At 51.4% G+C, this 19,732-nt stretch overlaps 5 protein-coding genes across 5 annotated transcripts; 3 read left to right on the top strand and 2 right to left on the bottom strand.

Moving 5' to 3' along the window:
• Positions 1-1,977: 1,977 nt before the first annotated feature.
• On the top strand, positions 1,978-7,728 carry UCRPA7_6446 (putative tata-binding protein-associated factor mot1 protein; the record flags this gene model as incomplete). The annotated part of the gene is made up of 3 exons (XM_007918984.1): positions 1,978-2,006; positions 2,073-7,365; positions 7,429-7,728. 3 exons carry the CDS (start codon positions 1,978-1,980, stop codon positions 7,726-7,728), a joined length of 5,622 nt encoding a protein of 1,873 aa, XP_007917175.1.
• A 595-nt stretch (positions 7,729-8,323) lies between these two features.
• On the top strand, positions 8,324-9,961 carry UCRPA7_6445 (putative hsp90 co-chaperone cdc37 protein; the record flags this gene model as incomplete). The annotated part of the gene is made up of 3 exons (XM_007918983.1): positions 8,324-8,347; positions 8,452-9,765; positions 9,830-9,961. The coding sequence occupies 3 exons, from the start codon at positions 8,324-8,326 to the stop codon at positions 9,959-9,961; spliced, it is 1,470 nt and encodes a 489-aa protein (XP_007917174.1).
• Positions 9,962-10,350: 389 nt separating this feature from the next.
• Positions 10,351-12,363, bottom strand: UCRPA7_6444 (hypothetical protein; the record flags this gene model as incomplete). The annotated part of the gene is made up of 3 exons (XM_007918982.1): positions 10,351-10,477; positions 10,955-11,729; positions 12,270-12,363. 3 exons carry the CDS (start codon positions 12,361-12,363, stop codon positions 10,351-10,353), a joined length of 996 nt encoding a protein of 331 aa, XP_007917173.1.
• A 998-nt stretch (positions 12,364-13,361) lies between these two features.
• On the bottom strand, positions 13,362-15,328 carry UCRPA7_6443 (putative phenylalanyl-trna beta subunit protein; the record flags this gene model as incomplete). Its single annotated transcript, XM_007918981.1, has 3 exons — positions 13,362-13,407; positions 13,460-15,190; positions 15,276-15,328. The coding sequence occupies 3 exons, from the start codon at positions 15,326-15,328 to the stop codon at positions 13,362-13,364; spliced, it is 1,830 nt and encodes a 609-aa protein (XP_007917172.1).
• A 1,656-nt stretch (positions 15,329-16,984) lies between these two features.
• On the top strand, positions 16,985-19,263 carry UCRPA7_6442 (putative protein phosphatase pp2a regulatory subunit a protein; the record flags this gene model as incomplete). Its single annotated transcript, XM_007918980.1, has 8 exons — positions 16,985-17,050; positions 17,130-17,235; positions 17,299-17,450; positions 17,502-17,993; positions 18,044-18,303; positions 18,358-18,458; positions 18,573-18,853; positions 18,907-19,263. 8 exons carry the CDS (start codon positions 16,985-16,987, stop codon positions 19,261-19,263), a joined length of 1,815 nt encoding a protein of 604 aa, XP_007917171.1.
• Between the last annotated feature and the right edge of the window lie 469 nt (positions 19,264-19,732).

The following is a 19,732-nucleotide window of genomic DNA, read 5'->3' as shown; positions in this document are numbered from 1 at the left end:
ATTTACTGAGACCGGTCAGTTTTGCAATGGCCCTGGTTGAGGCGTCTTGTCATACGTGTCGACACTCATGTCTCGAACAACTTCGAATAGGCTAGCCATCATTCGCAACCCATCATCGTCCCAGCTCAACCGGGACAACGAAGCCCAGAGGCTCTGAGAGTACGAGGACTGTAGATGGATGAGTTGTTTAATACTACCGGTATCTCATCTCAACGGTGGACTGAAATTTGCTGTAAAAATAGCGGGTCTCTTTTCGCGGGATCGACAGTCTGCCTCGAAGCTTGGATTTGCCAGACTAGAGGATCAAGGGTCCGACTCAGGGCTGGCTTTTGTCTACCAATGACGGCTTTTGGCCTGCACCAGGGGAGGCACGGCATGTTGACCAGTCTGTCCTCGTGACTAGTGATTGGCGGCGTCATTGTGAGCCTTCTCCTCTGTACCAGAGCATGCCAACCACTGAGAGCTTCAAGCAAGCAGGACGGATGACATGACTACCTGTATCGCATCTGCTATACCTATGTATCTTGGTTGAGAATGGCACGCCTTAGCTAGGCACCTTATCATCAGGGCTAGATCTGGTGTAGGTAACTTTGGAAGCCAGTGTGAAGGCAGCGAGGTGTGTGAGGTAGGCCAAACGCAATTTTTATGGGCGGTGGCCAATCATCGCAAAGACTTTTCGTTTTTGCGGCTGCCTCAAGAAGCCACCTGTGGCAAGGTAGGCAAATCCACTGCGGCAGACGGGACGCTTACCTTAGGATAACAAGAGTGAGAAAAAGCCAGATGTAAATCAAATGCTGCGCCAGTGTCAATAGCCACATATCGAAAAGGGAGATGTTCTTGTTGGAGCAGGTCGCCGGGAGGCAGCATGGTGGGAGACATGAAGGACGGAATCCTGAGATATTCTACGGTACGAGGGTACCTACCCGCCTACAATTCATGGAGGAGGACATGACACTCACCAACAAGAGGAAAAGCTTGGGCAAGGAGGTGGGGTTCGGTGGTGGGAAAGGCGGCGCGCGGGCAGGGGGAGTGCCCCGGAAGCAATGGGAGGTTGCAAGGGTGGGCACTGCCAAATCGCGCTAACCAATTAAGCGAGAGTTGGCGCAAGAGGAAGGAACCGTTGGCGGTGGTCGCGACGTGTATAAAAATACAGCATAGGAGATATAGAAAGACTGGCCTGCCCTCCACCCGATTTTCACACGCCCGCCGCCTGCCTGCCTGCCCGCTTGCCTGCCCGCCCGCCGTTCCCTCGCGCGTCTTGCTTCGTCCACGCACCACCGGCCAACCAAAAGTGCTGCGAGCCCGGAAAAAGGCCAGCCCGGCCCAGCTTAAGTCCGTACCGTACACCCAACCACTGCAACATTTGGCTGTCTGCGCTGCGCTGTGCTGTGAGGTGTGCTGTGCTGCTGCACGACAGGATACCTGCAACACACCTATTAAGAGAGTAGTAGGTAAGCAAAGCCGTCCATTCCCCTTCCTCCAAACTTGCTGCACTTGCACTCCTTCCCCCCACTCCCCGCACCATTCCCATCTATGGCTTGCCTGGTAGTTCCTTCACCTCCACTCACCTTTCCTCGGACGCGACACCGTAAATTGTTTACTGCGATTGGCCCCCACACCGAACCAATGCATACTGCCTCCCTAGGTGACATGCATTCGTTGCTATCCTCTAACAGGTTGTGTCACACCCCAGACAGACATCCTAGAGAGATTCGAAAAGAGGCTGCATTACAGGAACTTGATGGACTGTATATACACATCCTTCGTTTCTCAATTATAGCAGTGCTCCGACCACTCGCCGCTCTGCAAGTCTACCCCTGACACAATTGGTGAGACATGCATGCACGTTTGTTATTTGTCTGCCTCGATGCTTTGCATGCCTCTGTACATCATAGGTTGGTCTTACTAATCACTGCTGATTATGTAGGACGATGATCATTGCCGTATAACCAACATCTGCTATGATATGAAGACAAGATGGCGTCCAGACTTGACCGGCTCGTCACGTGAGTTTCACATGACCCCTTATATAAATCCTGCCTCGAAGACGAGTTTTACTGACATTGTGGCAGCATCCTTGAGACCGGTAGTACCCGGCTAATACGGGATACCGCCGTCAACCAATTGGCAGATTGGCAAAAGCAACATCCAGAGGAACTCTTCAACCTTCTCTCTCGGGTTGTCCCCTATCTCAGGCACAAGGATTGGGAGACGAGGACCACCGCGGCTAAGGCTATTGGCAAAATCATTGAGAATGCGCCAACATACGACCCAAATGTCGCTGATGAACCTTCAGAGCCGAAGAAGGAAGAGCCAAAGCCCGAAGATAGCGTAGTCAAGAAGGAGGAGGAGAAGGAACCCACTATTGCTCACGAAGACTTCTTCAGCTTGGAGACGCTTGATGTGGGGCTGATATTAAAGTACGGCCGCGAGTTACTTCGCGGAGGTAACATCGATTATGCACTTGGGGCTCTAGACCCTCAAGCCCGTCTAGCACACCAAAAGAAGACGCTGATTGGCCGTCTTGGCTTGCTTGGCCGGGTATTTGAAGACGATGAGATGCCAATCGTCAACGAACATGCCATCAGCCCCGTGACACCAGGAGAGGTGTCCAATGCCAATGGTTTTGGCCGACACGAGACCAACGGCAACGGCAGTCAGAGTCAGCCAACTGAAGAGTCAGGCTTGAGCTCCCGACAGCTCAATGTTTTGAAGAGGAAACGAAAGAGAGAGGCACAAAAGGCCGCTCAAGGGAAGGGTGGATTCGGTGACTTGTCGATAAGACGTAGCACTACGGCCGGCTCCGACGGATTTGTCGATGATACACCAATGGCGGATGCAGATTCGAAAAAGAACGGCAAGATGGCGGACTACTTCAGCCTCGAGAGACCTGACGAGGTCGATGAGGAAACCAAAGTCGTTTCAGAATTCAAGGGTCCAGTCATTCCTATCAAGTCTGAACTTGAGGCAGACGACAACTTAGAGGGTGCAGAATGGCCATACGAACGTCTCTGTGAGTTTCTCAAGGTTGACTTGTTCGATCCCCAATGGGAAACTCGGCACGGTGCTGCCATGGGTCTAAGGGAAGTTATCCGAGTCCATGGCGGTGGTGCCGGCCGACTTCAAGCCAAATCTAGAGCCGAAAACGACGAACAAAACCGAATATGGTTGAACGATCTAGCATGCCGGTTGTGCTGCGTCCTTATGCTTGATCGATTTACCGACTACAGTTCCGATACGTCAGTAGCTCCTATTCGGGAAACAGTTGGCCAAACACTGGGATCAGTTCTGTTCCACGTGCCGTCAGACTTAGTCTACGGGATTTACCGCAATCTCTATCGCATGGTCATGCAGGAAGATCTTGATCTTGAACGACACATTTGGGCTATCTGCCATGGTGGTATGGTGGGTCTGCGATACGTCGTTGCGGTACGTAAGGACCTGCTGCTCAAAGACGGCGACATGATCGACGGAATAATTCGCGCTGTGATGAAGGGGCTTGGGGACATGGATGATGATGTCCGTTCCGTCAGCGCGGCTACACTGATACCCATGGCGAAAGAGTTCGTCACAATGCGCCCGGCTGCGTTGGATGGTCTTATAAATATCGTATGGGAGAGTCTGTCCAATCTTGGTGATGATTTGAGTGCTTCGACCGGGAAGATTATGGATCTCCTGGCAATTCTCTGCAGCTTCCCAGAAGTTCTGGAGGCTATGAAGACCTCGGCCGAACAGGACGAAGAGAGGTCCTTTACTCTCTTGGTTCCACGGCTGTATCCATTCCTACGTCATACGATTACATCCGTCCGTCTTGCGGTCCTGAAGGCTCTCATGACCTTTGTCAACCTTGGAAGCGAGACTTCACATGGTTGGCTAAACGGCAGGATCCTCAGGTTGATCTTTCAGAACATCCTAGTGGAGCGAGACCAAGATACACTGAACATGTCCATTGAATTATGGACTGCGCTTGTCAAGTCTCTCGCGAAAGATCCCGATGCTCTCGCGACGGAGTTCGCTTCTCACGTGGACCCCATGATGCAGCTCACATTGCATCCTATCGGCGTTTCGCGCCAGCCATTGCCCATGAATGCGACACTCTTCTTGAAGCCATCGGGTGGCACTTACTCGATGCCCAGTGCGATCTCTGCCACCACACGCAGATCGTCACCTCCAGATTCCGCAGAGCGCGCTACCAAGCGTCGGAGGAAGTCGACTAAGATTGACGACGTGCCAACAGTTTCGCACTCTCACGACATTGACGGCCACATGATGCAGGGTGATGTTGATTTGGTCGGTATGGAGACCCTCATACGATCCAGGGTGTCAGCGGCCAAAGCCATGGGTGTGATCATGTCGCTCGTCCCGACCAAACAGTTGGAAGACTACGATGCTAGCGTCATTCCTGGTCTCAACTCAGCGTTCTCCTCGACTCAGCTTGCTGCCTGCATGGTCATTGATGAGTATTCCAAGAATTGCTCCAAGTCTGAGGAGACGTTAAGATATGTTGCACCATTGCAGAAGATGATTGAGGCCGAGAGACCATCACACTACAGGGATCTGGTGAGCTTTGTACAGCGCGTTCGATCACAGTGCCAGCAATTGGTGAACTTATTCCGTGACCACGGCAAAGTGTCTTCCAGCAAATTGCCAACTCTGGCGGTCGTTGTGCAGGGTGAGGCTGAAGCCGGCCCTGGTGCATTTTCAGTTGCCAACGCCGAAAAGGTTGTTGGGGACGACTACGAACGCATGAAGAAGGCAATGTCACCCGGTCAGCGCCTTATTGCTAGTGCGCAGCTTGCAGAGGCTCGCGAAGTCACTGTTGCAGCTATTGAGGAAGCAAAAGTCGCTAAGGACGCGAGGGATGTGCGAATCAAGGCCGCGGCTGCGTGTGCCCTGGTTGCTATGAAGGTTTTACCCAAGAAACCAAGTCCGCTTATCAAGGCGATCATGGACAGCATCAAGAGCGAGGACAATTCAGAGCTCCAAGGCCGTTCGGCATCAACGATTGCACGATTAGTTCAGCTCTTCACTGAATCTGGTCGTCGTGGACCGGCTGACAAGGTTGTGGCCAATCTCGTGAAGTTCTCATGTGTCGAGGTCGCAGAAACACCGGAATTCGCCACTCACGCAGCCAAGACTAGTGTGATCCTTTCCATGCAAAAGGAGGAAGATCGTGTTGATCATCCTGATGCTGCCAAGTGGGCTCGGGAGGCAAAGGCTGCTCGCATTACTCGTCGTGGTGCAAAGGAAGCACTAGAGATACTAGCGAAGACCTTCGGGGCAGAACTTCTCGACATTGTGCCAAGCCTCAAAGCATTTATGGAGGATCCTCTCGTCAAAGCCTTTTCTGGCGAGCTTCCCGCTGAGGCGAAGGACGCTGAGCAGACATTTGGACAGGAGATTGTGGATGCCATGTCCGTCATCCGGACTATGACTCCAACACTACATGCCTCGCTTCACCCATTCATCATGCAGATGGTTCCTCTGGTCATCAAGGCCCTGCACTCTGAGCTCTCTGTCTTCCGTTATATGGCTGCGAAATGCATGGCTACAATCTGCAGTGTCATGACGGTTGAGGGTATGACGGCGCTCGTCGAGAAAGTACTCCCATCGATCAACAACCCTGTTGACCTCAATTTCCGTCAAGGAGCTATCGAAGCCATCTATCATTTGATTGCGGTTATGGGTGATGCCATTCTCCCCTACGTTATCTTCCTCATCGTCCCCGTCTTGGGACGCATGAGCGACTCTGATAATGAGATCCGACTAATTGCAACGACCTCTTTTGCAACGCTTGTCAAGCTAGTTCCTCTTGAGGCTGGCATTCCTGATCCTCCAGGACTTTCCCAAGAATTGCTAAAGGGCAGAGACCGGGAGAGAACATTCATTCAGCAGCTTCTTGATCCTAAGAAGGTTGAGCCGTTCCAGATCCCTGTCGCTATCAAAGCAGAGCTTCGTCACTATCAACAGGAAGGCGTCAATTGGCTCCACTTCCTGAACAAATACCATCTTCACGGCATTCTTTGCGACGACATGGGACTTGGAAAGACTCTCCAGACTCTGTGCATTGTCGCAAGTGATCACCATGAACGTGCTGAGCAATTTGCAAAGACACAAGCTCCCGACGTCAGACGGCTGCCGTCGCTCATTGTCTGCCCTCCAACCCTATCGGGCCATTGGCAACAGGAGATCAAGACTTATGCTCCATTCCTGAGTGTCACTGCCTACGTTGGCCCTCCTTCGGAAAGGAAGTCAGCAAAAGATATGCTCGACAAGACAGATATTGTCATTACCTCTTACGATGTCTGCCGGAATGACATTGACATTCTCGAGAAGTACAGCTGGAACTATGTGGTGCTGGATGAAGGCCATTTGATCAAAAACCCCAAAGCAAAGATCAGTATGGCCGTCAAGAAGCTAGCGAGCAATCACCGTCTCATCCTGACTGGCACGCCGATCCAAAACAATGTGCTTGAGCTTTGGTCGCTGTTCGACTTCCTCATGCCAGGCTTCCTTGGAGCAGAAAAGGTCTTCCTTGACCGATTCGCGAAGCCTATTGCTGCCAGCCGCTACGGCAAGGCCTCGTCCAAAGAGCAGGAGGCAGGCGCTTTAGCCATTGAGGCACTTCACAAGCAAGTTCTTCCGTTCCTGTTGCGGCGTCTCAAGGAAGAGGTGCTCAATGACCTACCGCCGAAGATCCTTCAGAACTACTATTGCGATCTCAGCGATTTGCAGAAGAAGCTATTTGAGGATTTCTCAAAGAAAGAATCGAAGAAACTAGCCGAGGAAGCCGGTCGTGATGATAAGGATGCCAAACAGCACATCTTCCAGGCACTGCAGTATATGCGCAAGCTCTGCAACTCGCCGGCACTGGTGATGAAGCCTGGACACAAGATGTACGACGATACGCAGCGAATTCTGGCCAAGCAGGGCACCAGCCTCGAAGACCCTGCCCACGCACCAAAGCTGACGGCCCTCAAAGATCTGCTTGTTGATTGTGGTATTGGCATAGAAGGTACAGATTCCAATGATCCATTGTATCAGCCCATCAAACCCCATCGTGCCCTCATTTTCTGCCAGATGAAGGAGATGCTCGACATGGTACAGAACACTGTTCTGAAGAGTATGCTACCGTCTGTGTCGTACCTGCGACTCGATGGATCGGTTGAGGCAAACAAGAGACAAGATATCGTCAATAAGTTTAACAGCGATCCATCTTTCGATGTGTTGCTGCTCACCACCAGCGTGGGCGGTCTCGGTCTCAACCTCACTGGTGCCGACACTGTCATCTTCGTGGAGCACGACTGGAACCCACAGAAGGATCTCCAAGCCATGGATCGTGCGCATCGTATCGGTCAGAAGAAGGTAGTCAACGTATACCGTCTCATTACAAGGGGGACGCTTGAAGAGAAGATTTTAAGCTTGCAGAGATTCAAGATCGACGTGGCATCAACTGTTGTCAATCAACAAAACGCTGGTCTTGCAACCATGGATACAGACCAGATCCTAGATCTCTTTAATGTGGGAGATACTGGACCCAGCCTTATATCAGACAAACCTCAAGGTGCTGTTGAAGGCAGAGAGGAAGATATGGTGGACATCGAAACAGGCGATGTCCGCCAGCCCGGCAAGAAGGCAGCCTGGCTTGAAGATCTGGGCGATTTATGGGATAATCGCCAGTACGAAGAAAGCTTCGACCTGGATGGCTTCCTAAAGACGATGCAGTGATCGTAGTGAAGCATCATCAGCCACACGGAAGTCATCTTTACTATATCATTTTGCGATGAATCATTTTTCCTCGGGTTACTCGCATTCAGAGTAGGCATTGCATGATTTACGTAGCCTAGGGAGGCTTATGGGATAGGAACTCCACAAGAAGCATTGGAGTTCATGTGAGCTTGGCTCGATTTGCTGTATTATAAGGAACTCAGAGCATATGGCGTCCACGTGATTGGGGCCAGGATGAGTGCCTCATCATCTCTAGAGGTGGATAGAATCAATTGTAAACAAAGATATACATCCTTAACCATGATTGCTTCTCTTCGCTGTGGGTTGATCCTGTGTCCAACTGACCACCCTCGTTCACCTTGGTCCAGAATCTTCTATCACTTGTGTGGGCTCATGGCAAGCCTATTTGAACCCCACCTTAGTGGGTTACAGCTCTAGCAGCACCCCGCCATTACTCAAAAGCAGACCATAGCTACAAAGACATCAATACTACTCGACAACAGAGTCGACTTGCTTCTACAAGAAGCATCCAGTCGTAATTACGACTTGACTGTGCATCATACAAGAGAGTTTTTTTCAAAGCCAAGCAGTCAATATGCCTCTGGACTACAGTAAATGGGTAAGCTTCGCCGTTCTCAAACCAGGCTCCGGCAGAGCGACATATCATTTTAGACGAGCTCCTCGAACAATAGCTAACATGTCCCCCGTCACCGGGGAAAGTAGGACGCCCTCGAGCTGAGCGATGACTCGGACATCGAGGTGCATCCCAATGTCGACAAGCGATCGTTCATCCGCGCCAAGCAGAACCAGATCCACATGGAGCGCGAGCAACGCAAGCACCAGATCGCGACGCTCAAGTACGAGCGGCTGATCAACGACGGGCTGATGAAGCGCATATCGTCCCTGCTCTCCTCGCTGCAGGCGCACGCCTCGGACGCCGAAACCCGCAATCCCGGCGAGGTTGCCTTCGCGGCCGTCATGGAATCCGCGAGCAAGATGAGGCCCGAGGATGACCAGCCGCCGCCGCGGCCCGCAGGTATACATGAGGGCGAAGAGGCCCTGCCGACGTATAGCAAGATGATGGCAACCTTGTTGGATCAGGTGAACAAGTCGATCGACGAGAAGAAGGTCACGCAGGACAAGAGGTACGGAGCTATGATAGAGGAGATCCAGGGGCACTTGGATAAGGTACAGGGACTGCAGAAGGATCTCATCAAGAAGCTCGGTGAGCTGGAGAAAGAGGAGGGCAAGAAGATTACGAGTGAAGGCATTCATACGGGATTTGATAGCTCGCATGTCAACAAGTCCACTTCGACGTCCACTTCGCAGCAGAAGAAAGAGGAACCTAAGGTTGAGCTTCTCAATCCGAACTTCTCAACCTCTCAAGAGGCCCCACAAGCGAAGGGCACGGGTGATGACGACGATGACGGCGATATGGAAGCCTCACCAACTGCAAGGCAGTTTGCCAATATCAAGGTTGGCGAGTATCGGGACAGCCTGAATTTCCTCTCAGCACACCCGGAAATCCTCACAGAGAAGGAGACCGATGGTCTGCTGGTGCTCGCTTTTGATGCACAGCTGGAAGGCAAGGAGGACTATGCTCGACAATGTGTGCATCAGGCTCTTCTTCTCCAATACTGCCGTGCCCTCGGCCGAGATGGTGTAGGGCTGTTCTTCAAGCGAATCACGACAAAGGGGCATCAAGCTCAAGATGTCTTCTACAAGGATGTGCAAGAGACGTATGGGAAGATTAAGAATCGAGCCCGCGAGATCAATGCCCAGAGAGCAGCTGGAGGGAACGAAGAAGGCGTTGAGCAGATTCAGCTCCATGCTGTGGAGCCGGGCACGGTCATCAATATTCGTGTACCGCCTGCAAATAGCGAAGACGCAGAGGAGAAGAAGGCAAGGGAGGTATTCGAGACGTTCAAGCCTGAAATGAAGAAGGCTCTAGAGAGCGGTAGTCTCGACGAGGTGAACAAGGTACTGGGCAATATGAATATTGAGGAAGCGGAGGATTTGGTGGGGAAGTTTGGAGAGGTGAGTACAGTCTTTTCTCTCGATATATTGTTCAGCACGGTAGAAGTTAACACGGACATAACAGGCCGGCATCCTCTCTCTGGAAGAGCAGATCATAGATGCCACAACAGAGGAAGGAAAGGCGCAACTGAAGGAAATGGAACAGCAAGCTGCGGCCACAACTTCAGAATCACAATACGCAGATGATCCTGAGTAACCGAAAAAACGATGGAATTTTATCGAGACGCCGTCACTAGATGGACGAAAAAGATACATTATCCAGACGATACGAAAACACACAGCGCAATAGATCATGATGAAAGAATCTCAACGCTCGCATTTTGTATCTGTATATGCTTTTACGATATCAATGTAACATTTGGAAAGCTGCTCCGCCAACCACAGTGAACTCAGATTTAAATGCACAAAAACCTCGCTTTGCAGGTGGAATAATACCCTTGACGAGCCCGTATAACTCCATTAAATCCTAGGGATATTTAACGCCTTTCCCAGTCAAGGAAGAGGTGCCGCTGTCTCAACTCCGTTGTTCCCATCCTCTAAGATGCCTCCAAGTTCGATTGCTCCCTTTAATTCAGTTTCTGCCACCTAAACAGTCGAACTGAGGAAATCGTATCCCGAGTCGTGAAGCTCGGGGTTGAATGCAAGTTCTATATTTTGGATATCCGAACTGAGTGCGTCCTTGGCAGCATTGATCGAAGGCATAACATTGTCCCTGTAACGTATGAGAGCCCCAAGTCTTGCTTTCTGTGGCCGCCATAAGTCTTTCATGACCTCTAAAGCTTTTTCGTTTGCCGATTTCCGATCTACGTAAGAACCATGAATCTTATGATCGTAAACGCAATGCCTAAGTGGATTTACTGATCCTTCTGGTATTGTCGCCAAGGCCACTGTGCCTCTGCTTCTTCCAGATCCGACGGAAGATTCTCGAGCCTCTTGTTGCTCGCGAGGATCCGAATCTGCCACTGTATCCCCCTCTTCATCAGTGTTTCCTGACCGAACACAGACAGATATCACGTCAAATCTTTTCTGATATAGTTTCAAGGCGTCCTCTCGCACCTTCTTGCCCTCAAAGAATCGAGGGTCCAGTTGTCCCACCTGTTTATTCTCTTTCCCAACGTAGCAGATAAATTTCTTTCCATCGGGCAGTCTAGCTGAGCCGTATACTTGACCGTCTCTCTTATCGTCGTACCGGAGATTAACTTCCTTGCGTTGGTCCTTGTTGACAGTTAAGCCACCGTATATCTGCTTAGTAGCAAGATCGTTTGCCTTCTTCATGTCAATGAAGCTGTCCAAACGTACCAGGTTGTATTCACGATCAGTATCGTCCAGTCCGTCATTCTCGTCGAAAGGCTCGGACTGGAAAACGGTGAACACAACTACCACTCGATTCTTGCCCAGGAAGTCTACTGTAGTGGCAGAGGATAGGCTCGTCACGGCTCTGCGCTGTTGTGCCTTCAGACCATCGAGGTTCAACAGTCTCTCCGCCTTATCCTCCGCCGCTCTGTCTCTTCTCCATGCGTCCACTCTCGCCTGAGCTTCCCTTTGGATGGCAGCCTCGTTCTTGTTCGGGTACTCCTTTCTTGCATTCTTCACTATATTGTTGTGAATGTCTCCAGCTCTCTTAGCACGTGCTTTATTGCGGTACTCAGCCCTCCTCTGCTCCTGTTTGCTTGGTGCGTACTCTGCCGCCTTCCGAACCCTCTCATGGTCTGGGCCGGTGTTTGCAGATAAGGTGCTGGCGAAGTGAACTTTGCGCGGGACCGCGTGACGCTGCTCGAAGTCGCGGAAGAGATCTCTGTCAGCCTGAGAGAGGCGCGCAATGGGAATCTGAATCTTCTCAGGTGGTGGGTTATTGTCCTCCCTGCGTTGAGTTGGGCGTATCGTCTTGTTGATTGTTGGTGGCCTTGGGGTGGGCTGCTCCTGTGTGTTTGGAAGCCTATCCGCAGCTAGGTTCACCGTCCTCGCTTTTTTATACGCACTGTTGTTGGGGATCTGAGATCCATCAGCATCTTCGGTTGAAGTTTGGTGTGGCCGTTTCCAGTTTGGCAACCCATGGTCGTGAGTTATCCTTGACTGGCTTGTTGGGTGAGGCACTGGATCAGTGCTGGTATGCTTGAGGCTCCCGTTTCGTGGCGTGCTCTTGTTGAATCGCGGGCTTTCGGCTTTTCTGATATCCTGTTCGGGTTGGACATTATCCCCCTTCTCTATAGTCGATTCTCCGAAAAGATCTACTGTCGTCCACTGGGATGTTGATGGGACATCAAGTTGTGATGAGGCACTCTTCGCAGTCACACCAGGCACTGATAGACTGGTACGCTCCCCTTGCGACTGGACTACTTGGGGTAAATCGGGAAGTGGCTGTTCAGGGGCAGGCGTCTCTTTCCCAGGTCGCAATCGCAAAACTTCGCAGGCCTTGCGTGTGAACAAACTCGGCATTGAAGAACCCTTTACGGAGGGAGAAGATGCGACGGAATTATGTCTGCTTGATTGAAGATTTTTCGTACGTGCCCGTTTCAGGGCCAGGCCCAGATCATTTTCATCGTCGCCATCGCTGTCAATGACAATGACTTCGGTATTGGATTGAGATGCGGCAGTCATGTCTTGCGGAAGCTCAAACCTTTCTGGTGTACTTAACATTTGGCCCGCCATTATTTGTCAACCAATAGAATACCAATTGTAGAGGAGGGCCAGCGAGATATTGAGTTTCCCGGAATGGCATACTAGAAAAGAAACGGAAGGTGTATGAAAGTTAGAATAGTCGGTAAGCAACGATATATCTTGTCCAGAGGGAAGAAGAGCCTGCTTTGAAGGTGGATCGGGAAGCTGCGCGAAACAGATGCAACAGGTATGACCTTTTTTATGACTGAGGGTAAGGGGGAGACCCTGTGAGAGCCTCAGGGTTACTGAGGACGACCGAGGAACGTTGGAGGATAGACAAAACCAGACAGTGTTGAACTCGCCTGATACCACAAACCGGGGTTCTTGTCCGTTTCTGGAAGGACAACACTTGCTGTATTTAATGCGAATTTGTGCCCACGCGAGAGTATGTGAAGCTGATGTCCTAGAGACAAATCAGAGGCAGGCGTTTATTATCAAACGAGGTCCAAGGACACTCAACACTAGGATGTGGCGTTTGTGAAATTTTGAGGTGGAAGACATGGTGGTATGAACGGCAGATTCAAGAAGGCATGGCAAACGGCCTCTATAAAAATCCTTCAGACTTGACAGTGTTGTTGGAGACTGATTATGCAGTCCGGTGATAAGTCAGATTGTTCCACACGCTGCCACAACAGTCGAACTGACCGAGCTTATCATGGGCGAGACGGTCACTCTTTGATAGGGATAATTCGGTAAGAAACGCGAGGACCATCAGGTCAAATGGTAGTAAGAGTTTATAGCCACAGATGCTTGTATTGGGCCGTCCCTTAAACCCTCACTGCGAGATGGTTAGCTTACAACACCACCCAAGCCATATGGCTTGGACGAAGTGTGTGGCCATATTGCTCTATTTCTACTTTTTTTTGTCGGACGACAATGCGCCGAGGAGACTTTTGATACGCTCTACCATCCACTATGCCACATCGTAGCTCATCTCTTTACAGGAACACCTCCAAATTTATCTCTAGCGTCGAGACTGGGTATCTGTGAGTTCGAATTAGTGATTGATTCTCTGTACCAGCTTCAGTAAACATACTTTATGTCAAACTTCTCTAGAACGGTGGGGTGAAGAATGCCAAACTCGCCAATGCGCTGCTCCTTGCCATCGAGGCGCACGTAGATGGCCGCGCCGTGGCCCTGGAAGAAGGTAGGCTCATCAATCTCCTCGATCCAGTAGCCGTCAGGCTTGGCGGGGTTCTCCGTCACCTTGAAGTCGATGCTCTTTCCCTCGAGGCCCTCCTCGCGCGTGACGAACGCCGTCCGCAGCATGAGGAGCACGCGGTCTAGCAGACCGTGTACGACCTCGAAACCACTCGTCTTGCCATAGAATGCTGCAGCAAAATGACGTTGGTTTCGTGCTGACGTCTCTGTCGTCTCATCCTTGAAGGCTACATCCGAAGCCTCGAAAATCTTGAGCGGTACGCTGTGCTTCTTGTTTTCACGGATGGTCTTGAGAAGACCTGGCAGCAGACTTGTCCGTACGACCTGGTACTCAGCGGTCTTGGGGTTGGCTAACTTGATTGCTGTCTTTCCGTCGTCTTTCCTGTTGAGCCAAGCAAAGTTCTCGTCGTGACTGCACAAAATCAGAGGGAGAACCTCGCTCCAGCCGGCCATAGCTGCCTCCATCCGTACAATATCTGCCAATTTGTTGATCAGTAACGGCGCACCGATGGTCGCACTCTTGTTTGGTGATGATCGTGGGAGATTGTTGTAGCCGTAGCAGATTGCCAGATCCTCCATGATATCGCACTGATGAAGAACATCTGCGCGGGTTGGAGGTATGGCGACTTCTACTAGGTTCTTGTCTTTGCTTGAGGGCTTGGCTGTGTAAGCCATCTTGGTGAGAAGCTTGCAGATCGTCTCAGGGGTCTCATTCAGGCCACAGCAGTTGTTGAGATAATCTACTTCTGCCTCAGTAACTCGCGGTGTGAGATTCGGGGTTATCCTTGTCTGGCCGTTATGTTCAGAAACAATCTTCACTGGCTCGACGGTGAAAGGCTCCGAGCAGTACATGGAGAACATTGTGACCATCATCTGATTGACAATCTCCAGCTTGGTCTCATCGGTTGCGGTGATTTCAATGAACACATTCTTGGTGTTCAGGGTAATCTTGGAGTGATCGCCGTTGATGATGGGAGGTAGTGAGCAGACTACTCGGTTGGCATCGAGGATGACGGGGTATACGGGGGCATCGCGAATAATGTGAAGGAATTTGCCCAAGTGCCTGTCATTTTCATAGAACTGCATGAGTTCCTCTCCATTCATCTCCTTTTTCTGGTTCAGGGGCGCAAAGGTGATGTCCTTTGGGGGCAGAGCCTCATATGTGAAAGGTCCTTGAATCGTATCGAGATCGTGGGTTCCGACGGAAACGAGCGTTCGCTGGCGGGCCAGATTGGCGTGGAGCTTGTCCTGTAGAGCGATAAAGGAATTGTAGGACTTTTGAGTGAACTTGAGATTCCTTAGGATCGCGCCAGCCACCAGGGGACGGACTTTCAGGGTATCCTCCTTGACGGTGATAGTTTGTAGCTGCCCACTGGGCGGGTTGACTAGTCTGTAGTTCGGAATAGGCGTTCTTTGCAGGAAGACATTGAGCATGAGTGCGATGCCTTCGAAGCACAGCATGTCGTAGCGGTTGGCGGGAATCTCGATCTTCAGCTCGGGAGGGGCCTGCTGGCCGTTGACAATAGGCCGGTCATCATTCTCGGTGTCGTCGTCCAGCTCGATTCCAAACTCGAAACACAAGTCCTCAAACTCCTCGGTGGTGAAGCTTTGGCCGTAGAGTTAGCTTGGATGTCCAATGTCCGCTTATGGCGGGGCATGGTTATTTTTTGCGATAGAGGGTAGAGGCTTACTTCTTGCCGAGGGCCTTGTAGAGGTCATATTTGTCGACGGTGATGGTAGGCATGTTGACAAGCGTTCAGGTGACCGCAGTCTTGCCCAGATGCTGTGAATTGGGTTGCGTTGGTGAGAATCGCGGTATTGCTGCCCCTCCGTTCAACTTTTTGAGTCACAGAAATCGGGTGTCTCTGGCGCTCTAATTAAGGTACGTACAGGGGTCGTCTGTTTCTGAGGCACAATTCGATCCGCGTGGGCCACACCCGGGGCGTACTAAAGGATTTCGGCAGCATAGATTATCCGTCTACAGTGGGGAGGGTCAGTGGGGCGACGAGAAGCTGGAGCAAGCTCGTGGTACGTGCGCGCGAGGAATGGTGCCCCAGGTGAGGGTGAGATGCGTAGATAGATTACATAGTGCAACAGCCTCGAGATGGCGGGGTTTGATCTCTGTCGCGGTACTCGATAGGCCCTGAAACAAGGAGCTCCAGTCCTTCCTCATCCCCAACAGAAGAGGAGAAAGCTTTGATGTTCCGGGAGCATAACGATATCACATTGTAGAATGATTCCTAACAGCTGTTTCAATGGGAAGACAATGCCGTATCCTCCCTCCTCCCTCTGTGATGCTGAGTTGGGTGACTATCTGTTTGTCGGCCATTCTCTACAGCATCTCTCTCAGTTACATACCTACGAAGAGTGAGGTACCTAAGTATGCATGTATGACGAAGGCCCTTAAACTACCACCTTCTCTGGCGGTCGATCTTGGAGCCTGAAATGTCGATTCGTCGCCCCATTCCTGACTGTGAAAAGACCACTGGTACATACCTACAGATTAAGTACCAGTCAAAGTGCAGCATCGGCGTCTGAATCCCAGTCTCTATCCCAGACAGATTTCCATTACTCCATTTCCATCGACATTGATGTGTATTGAATCCGACTTAAATAGAGTAGTATCAGTGTAGTGGGTGCATGTTCAGCCCGCCGCCCCTCTAATGTGGCTCTTGAGATGGGAGGCGCTCCTCGAAGTAGCAGGGGAGGAAGGAAATGACGCTGTTGGTTGTGCCTTCCTTGCTAAGTACCTTAACAGTGGGAAGGGGGTTGCTCAGTGACCCCTCCGAGCCCTCCTCCCCCTGCACAGGCTTGCCTGCCTGCCCTCTGAGACCGCCCAATAAGCGTAGCCTGCTGTAGGTTAGCACGGTTAGGTACCTAGGTAGGTACTTGCCTCCTAGCTGTACCGTGCTCCCGTGTTCTGTAGCTGAGTAGGACTCTGCTAAGGCTGGGGCTCCCATCGCAAGCTTGCCCGGTCTGGCTCTGACTGCACTGCACTGCACCTCAGACATCATATTTCACTAACGTTACCTGCTCCCACCTTTCCTCTCACCTCCAAAAATCCACCGCCTCCCTACACCACCCACGTACCTCGATTCCCCATCAACGACCCAGCGAAAGCGTCCAGCAACCCGATCTACGTCCCGGCCAGCATTGTCGACTTGCATCCCGCCCGCTCTGGCATGACAGTCGTCCAGCTCATTGCGCCTTTTCACTGATCCCGCCCTTTTGTTGTGTCGGGATCTCGCAAGGCCAGGAATCAGCTGCCCGAAAGTCATTACACCTCTTTTTGCACGCGACCGGCCACAATCCCACATCGACTGCAACCCCGAGCGCGCTCGGCGCCTCTCTACACCTCTCACATCAGCCTTTCGACGTCGTCCTCCTCTGAGTGCCCACCATGGCTGACGCGACGAACGCAAACGACGAGCTCTATCCCATCGCCGTGCTCATCGATGAGTTGAAGGTACACCCGCCCGCCTGCCTGTCCTTGCCGACCCTCGTTTCTAGGCCATCAGGAGCATCTCGATTGACCTTGTATCTAGCATGACGATGTCCTACTCCGCCTCAATGCCATCCATCGTCTATCAACCATCGCTCTCGCCCTTGGTGCTGAGCGCACCCGCGAAGAATTGATACCCTTTCTCGACGGTTTGTCAACCCCACCTCAGTCATCTACGCCTATCCCTTTGCATGCTTTCTAACATAGGACAGAGTCTGTCGAGGATGAGGATGAGGTTCTTGTTGCCCTGAGTGAAGAACTCGGCAGCTTCATCGACTATGTCGGCGGTCCTCAATGGGGCCACGTCCTGCTATCCCCGCTCGAGAACCTCGCTGCCATCGAGGAGCCTGTCGTGAGGGACAAGGTACATCTCCTCAGCCGCCTGCGACTCCCTCCATAGACTAACTTTTACCAGGCTGTCGAGTCTCTTAATAAGATCTGCAACGAGCTCTCACCCCAGCAGGTCGAAGAATACTTCATCCCTCTCACAATCCGCCTCTCCAAAGCCGATTGGTTTACTTCCAAGGTGTCAGGATGCGGTCTGTATACAGCGCCGTACAAGAAGGTTTCCCCACCCATCCAAGAACAGCTGCGACAACAGTTCGGACAGCTCGTCCATGATGAGACCCCCATGGTGCGCAGACAGTCTGCGATACACCTTGCGAAGTTTGTGAAGGAGATGCCCGCCGCGATTGTTGTTGAAGAAATGATACCCATGTTCCAGCATCTTGCTCAAGACGACCAAGACAGTGTGCGTCTGTTAACTGTAGAGATCTTGATCTCCATCGCGGAGGTTGTTCCCAAGGAGCAGCAGTCAAGCCATGGCGTTCTACTCACATCCCTTCGAAGTCTGATAGAGGATAAGAGCTGGCGAGTTCGATATATGATTGCAGACCGGTTTGAGAAGGTAAGTGCAGGTGCTCAAAGTTCCGCTACCGCATTCTAACGCTGGTCCAGATCGCAAAGGCAGTAGACGAAGAGGTAGTTTCGCGGGATCTGGTGCCAGCATTTGTCAAGCTCCTGAAGGACAACGAAGCCGAGGTTCGCGCAGCGGTTGCAGGCCAGATACCCGGATTCTGTGCTCTTGTTGAGCGGACCGTGCTGCTTAACGAAATCATGGGCAGCATTGAAGACCTGGTATCAGACAGCTCTCAGCACGTCCGATCTGCATTGGGAACTCAAATCAGCGGTTTGGCTCCGATTCTGGGCAAACAGGAGTATGTATCACTCACTATATTCATCTGTAGAGTACATGTGCTTACAATCCGCAGGACTATTGATCACCTTTTGCCGATGTTTCTCCAGATGCTAAAGGACGAGTTCCCTGAGGTTCGACTCCACATCATTTCGAAGCTCGAGCTCGTTAATCAAGGTAAGTCTAATGCCGAACAACTCACAGCTGGCCCAGGATCTTTACTGACTGCTTCAGTGATCGGCATCGACCTTTTGTCACAGTCGCTTTTACCTGCAATCGTAACATTGGCAGAGGACAAGCAGTGGCGAGTGCGATTAGCTATCATCGAGTATATCCCCCTACTGGCCAGCCAGCTGGGAGTCAAGTTCTTTGATGAGAAGCTGAGTGCACTTTGCATGGGATGGCTTGGTGATACTGTCTTCTCAATCCGCGAAGCAGCTACGCACAACCTGAAGAAGTTGACCGAAGTCTTTGGAGTAGAGTGGGCTAGTGAGGCCATTATCCCCAAGGTCATGGCTATGGGTAACCACCCCAACTACTTATACAGGATGACGACCTGCTTCGCTATCTCGGTATGTAAAGTGTGATACATATGGTCGTTGTCGCTCATACTAACACATTCCAGACGTTGGCGACAGTGGTAAGCTTGGACGTTATTGCGAAGTCAATCCTGCCCATGCTCGACAAGCTTGTCGCAGACGAAATTCCCAACATTCGCTTCAATGTTGCAAAGACGTACGCGGTGCTGATCGATGTACTGCGGCGTCTGCCTGAGGAGGGCACGATCTACTCGCTGGAGAAAGCTGGCCAGACATTTACTGAGTCTGCTCGCGGGCAGGAGCTAATTCAGCAACGCGTCATGCCCAGCTTGGAGAAGTTGCAAAAGGATGATGATGTAGATGTTCGGTACTTCGCGACAACAGCTGCTGCGGGAGCTTCAGGACCGCTGCCCGGTGGTGAGCCCATGAATACGTCACCATAGATGAGAAGAGACATAATGAAGCAATTCTATCCATTTGTTGTCTCTGCATAGCTGGAATTACCTGCGACCTCATCACCTCGTCACACTTACATCTGGCTTCTTCAGGCCCCATTGAGCGGTCAAGGCTCCTCGGTTCAAACGGTTAGTGTCGACCAAAGCATGACAGGAATAAATCAATCAATCAACAGAGTTATAGACGGTTTGGTTTGGGCATGAAGACGTATCTCATGGTTGCTGTTTGAGTCGTCTTGAGGATGAGTATGAGTCCACGGCGAACGTGGATACGAAAGGGAAGAGTCCCGTTGAACGCGATGTAAGACTAAAAAGCACGTATCGTAGAGACAATGCAACAATGTCAATTGATATACCAATTTCCTTGCTTATATGCGACCATGCTCACTGTTCTGGTGTGATGAGCGTAACTTTTGTGTATCCAACTCCGGCTATGCAATACAGTTCTCCTTAGCAA

This window comes from Phaeoacremonium minimum (assembly GCF_000392275.1).
Source record: "Phaeoacremonium minimum UCRPA7 unplaced genomic scaffold PA7_03_scaffold_468, whole genome shotgun sequence".
Classification (NCBI taxonomy): Eukaryota; Fungi; Ascomycota; class Sordariomycetes; order Togniniales; family Togniniaceae; genus Phaeoacremonium; species Phaeoacremonium minimum.
Note: the sequence above shows the minus strand (reverse complement) of the source record. Positions and strands in the feature narration are given on the sequence as shown.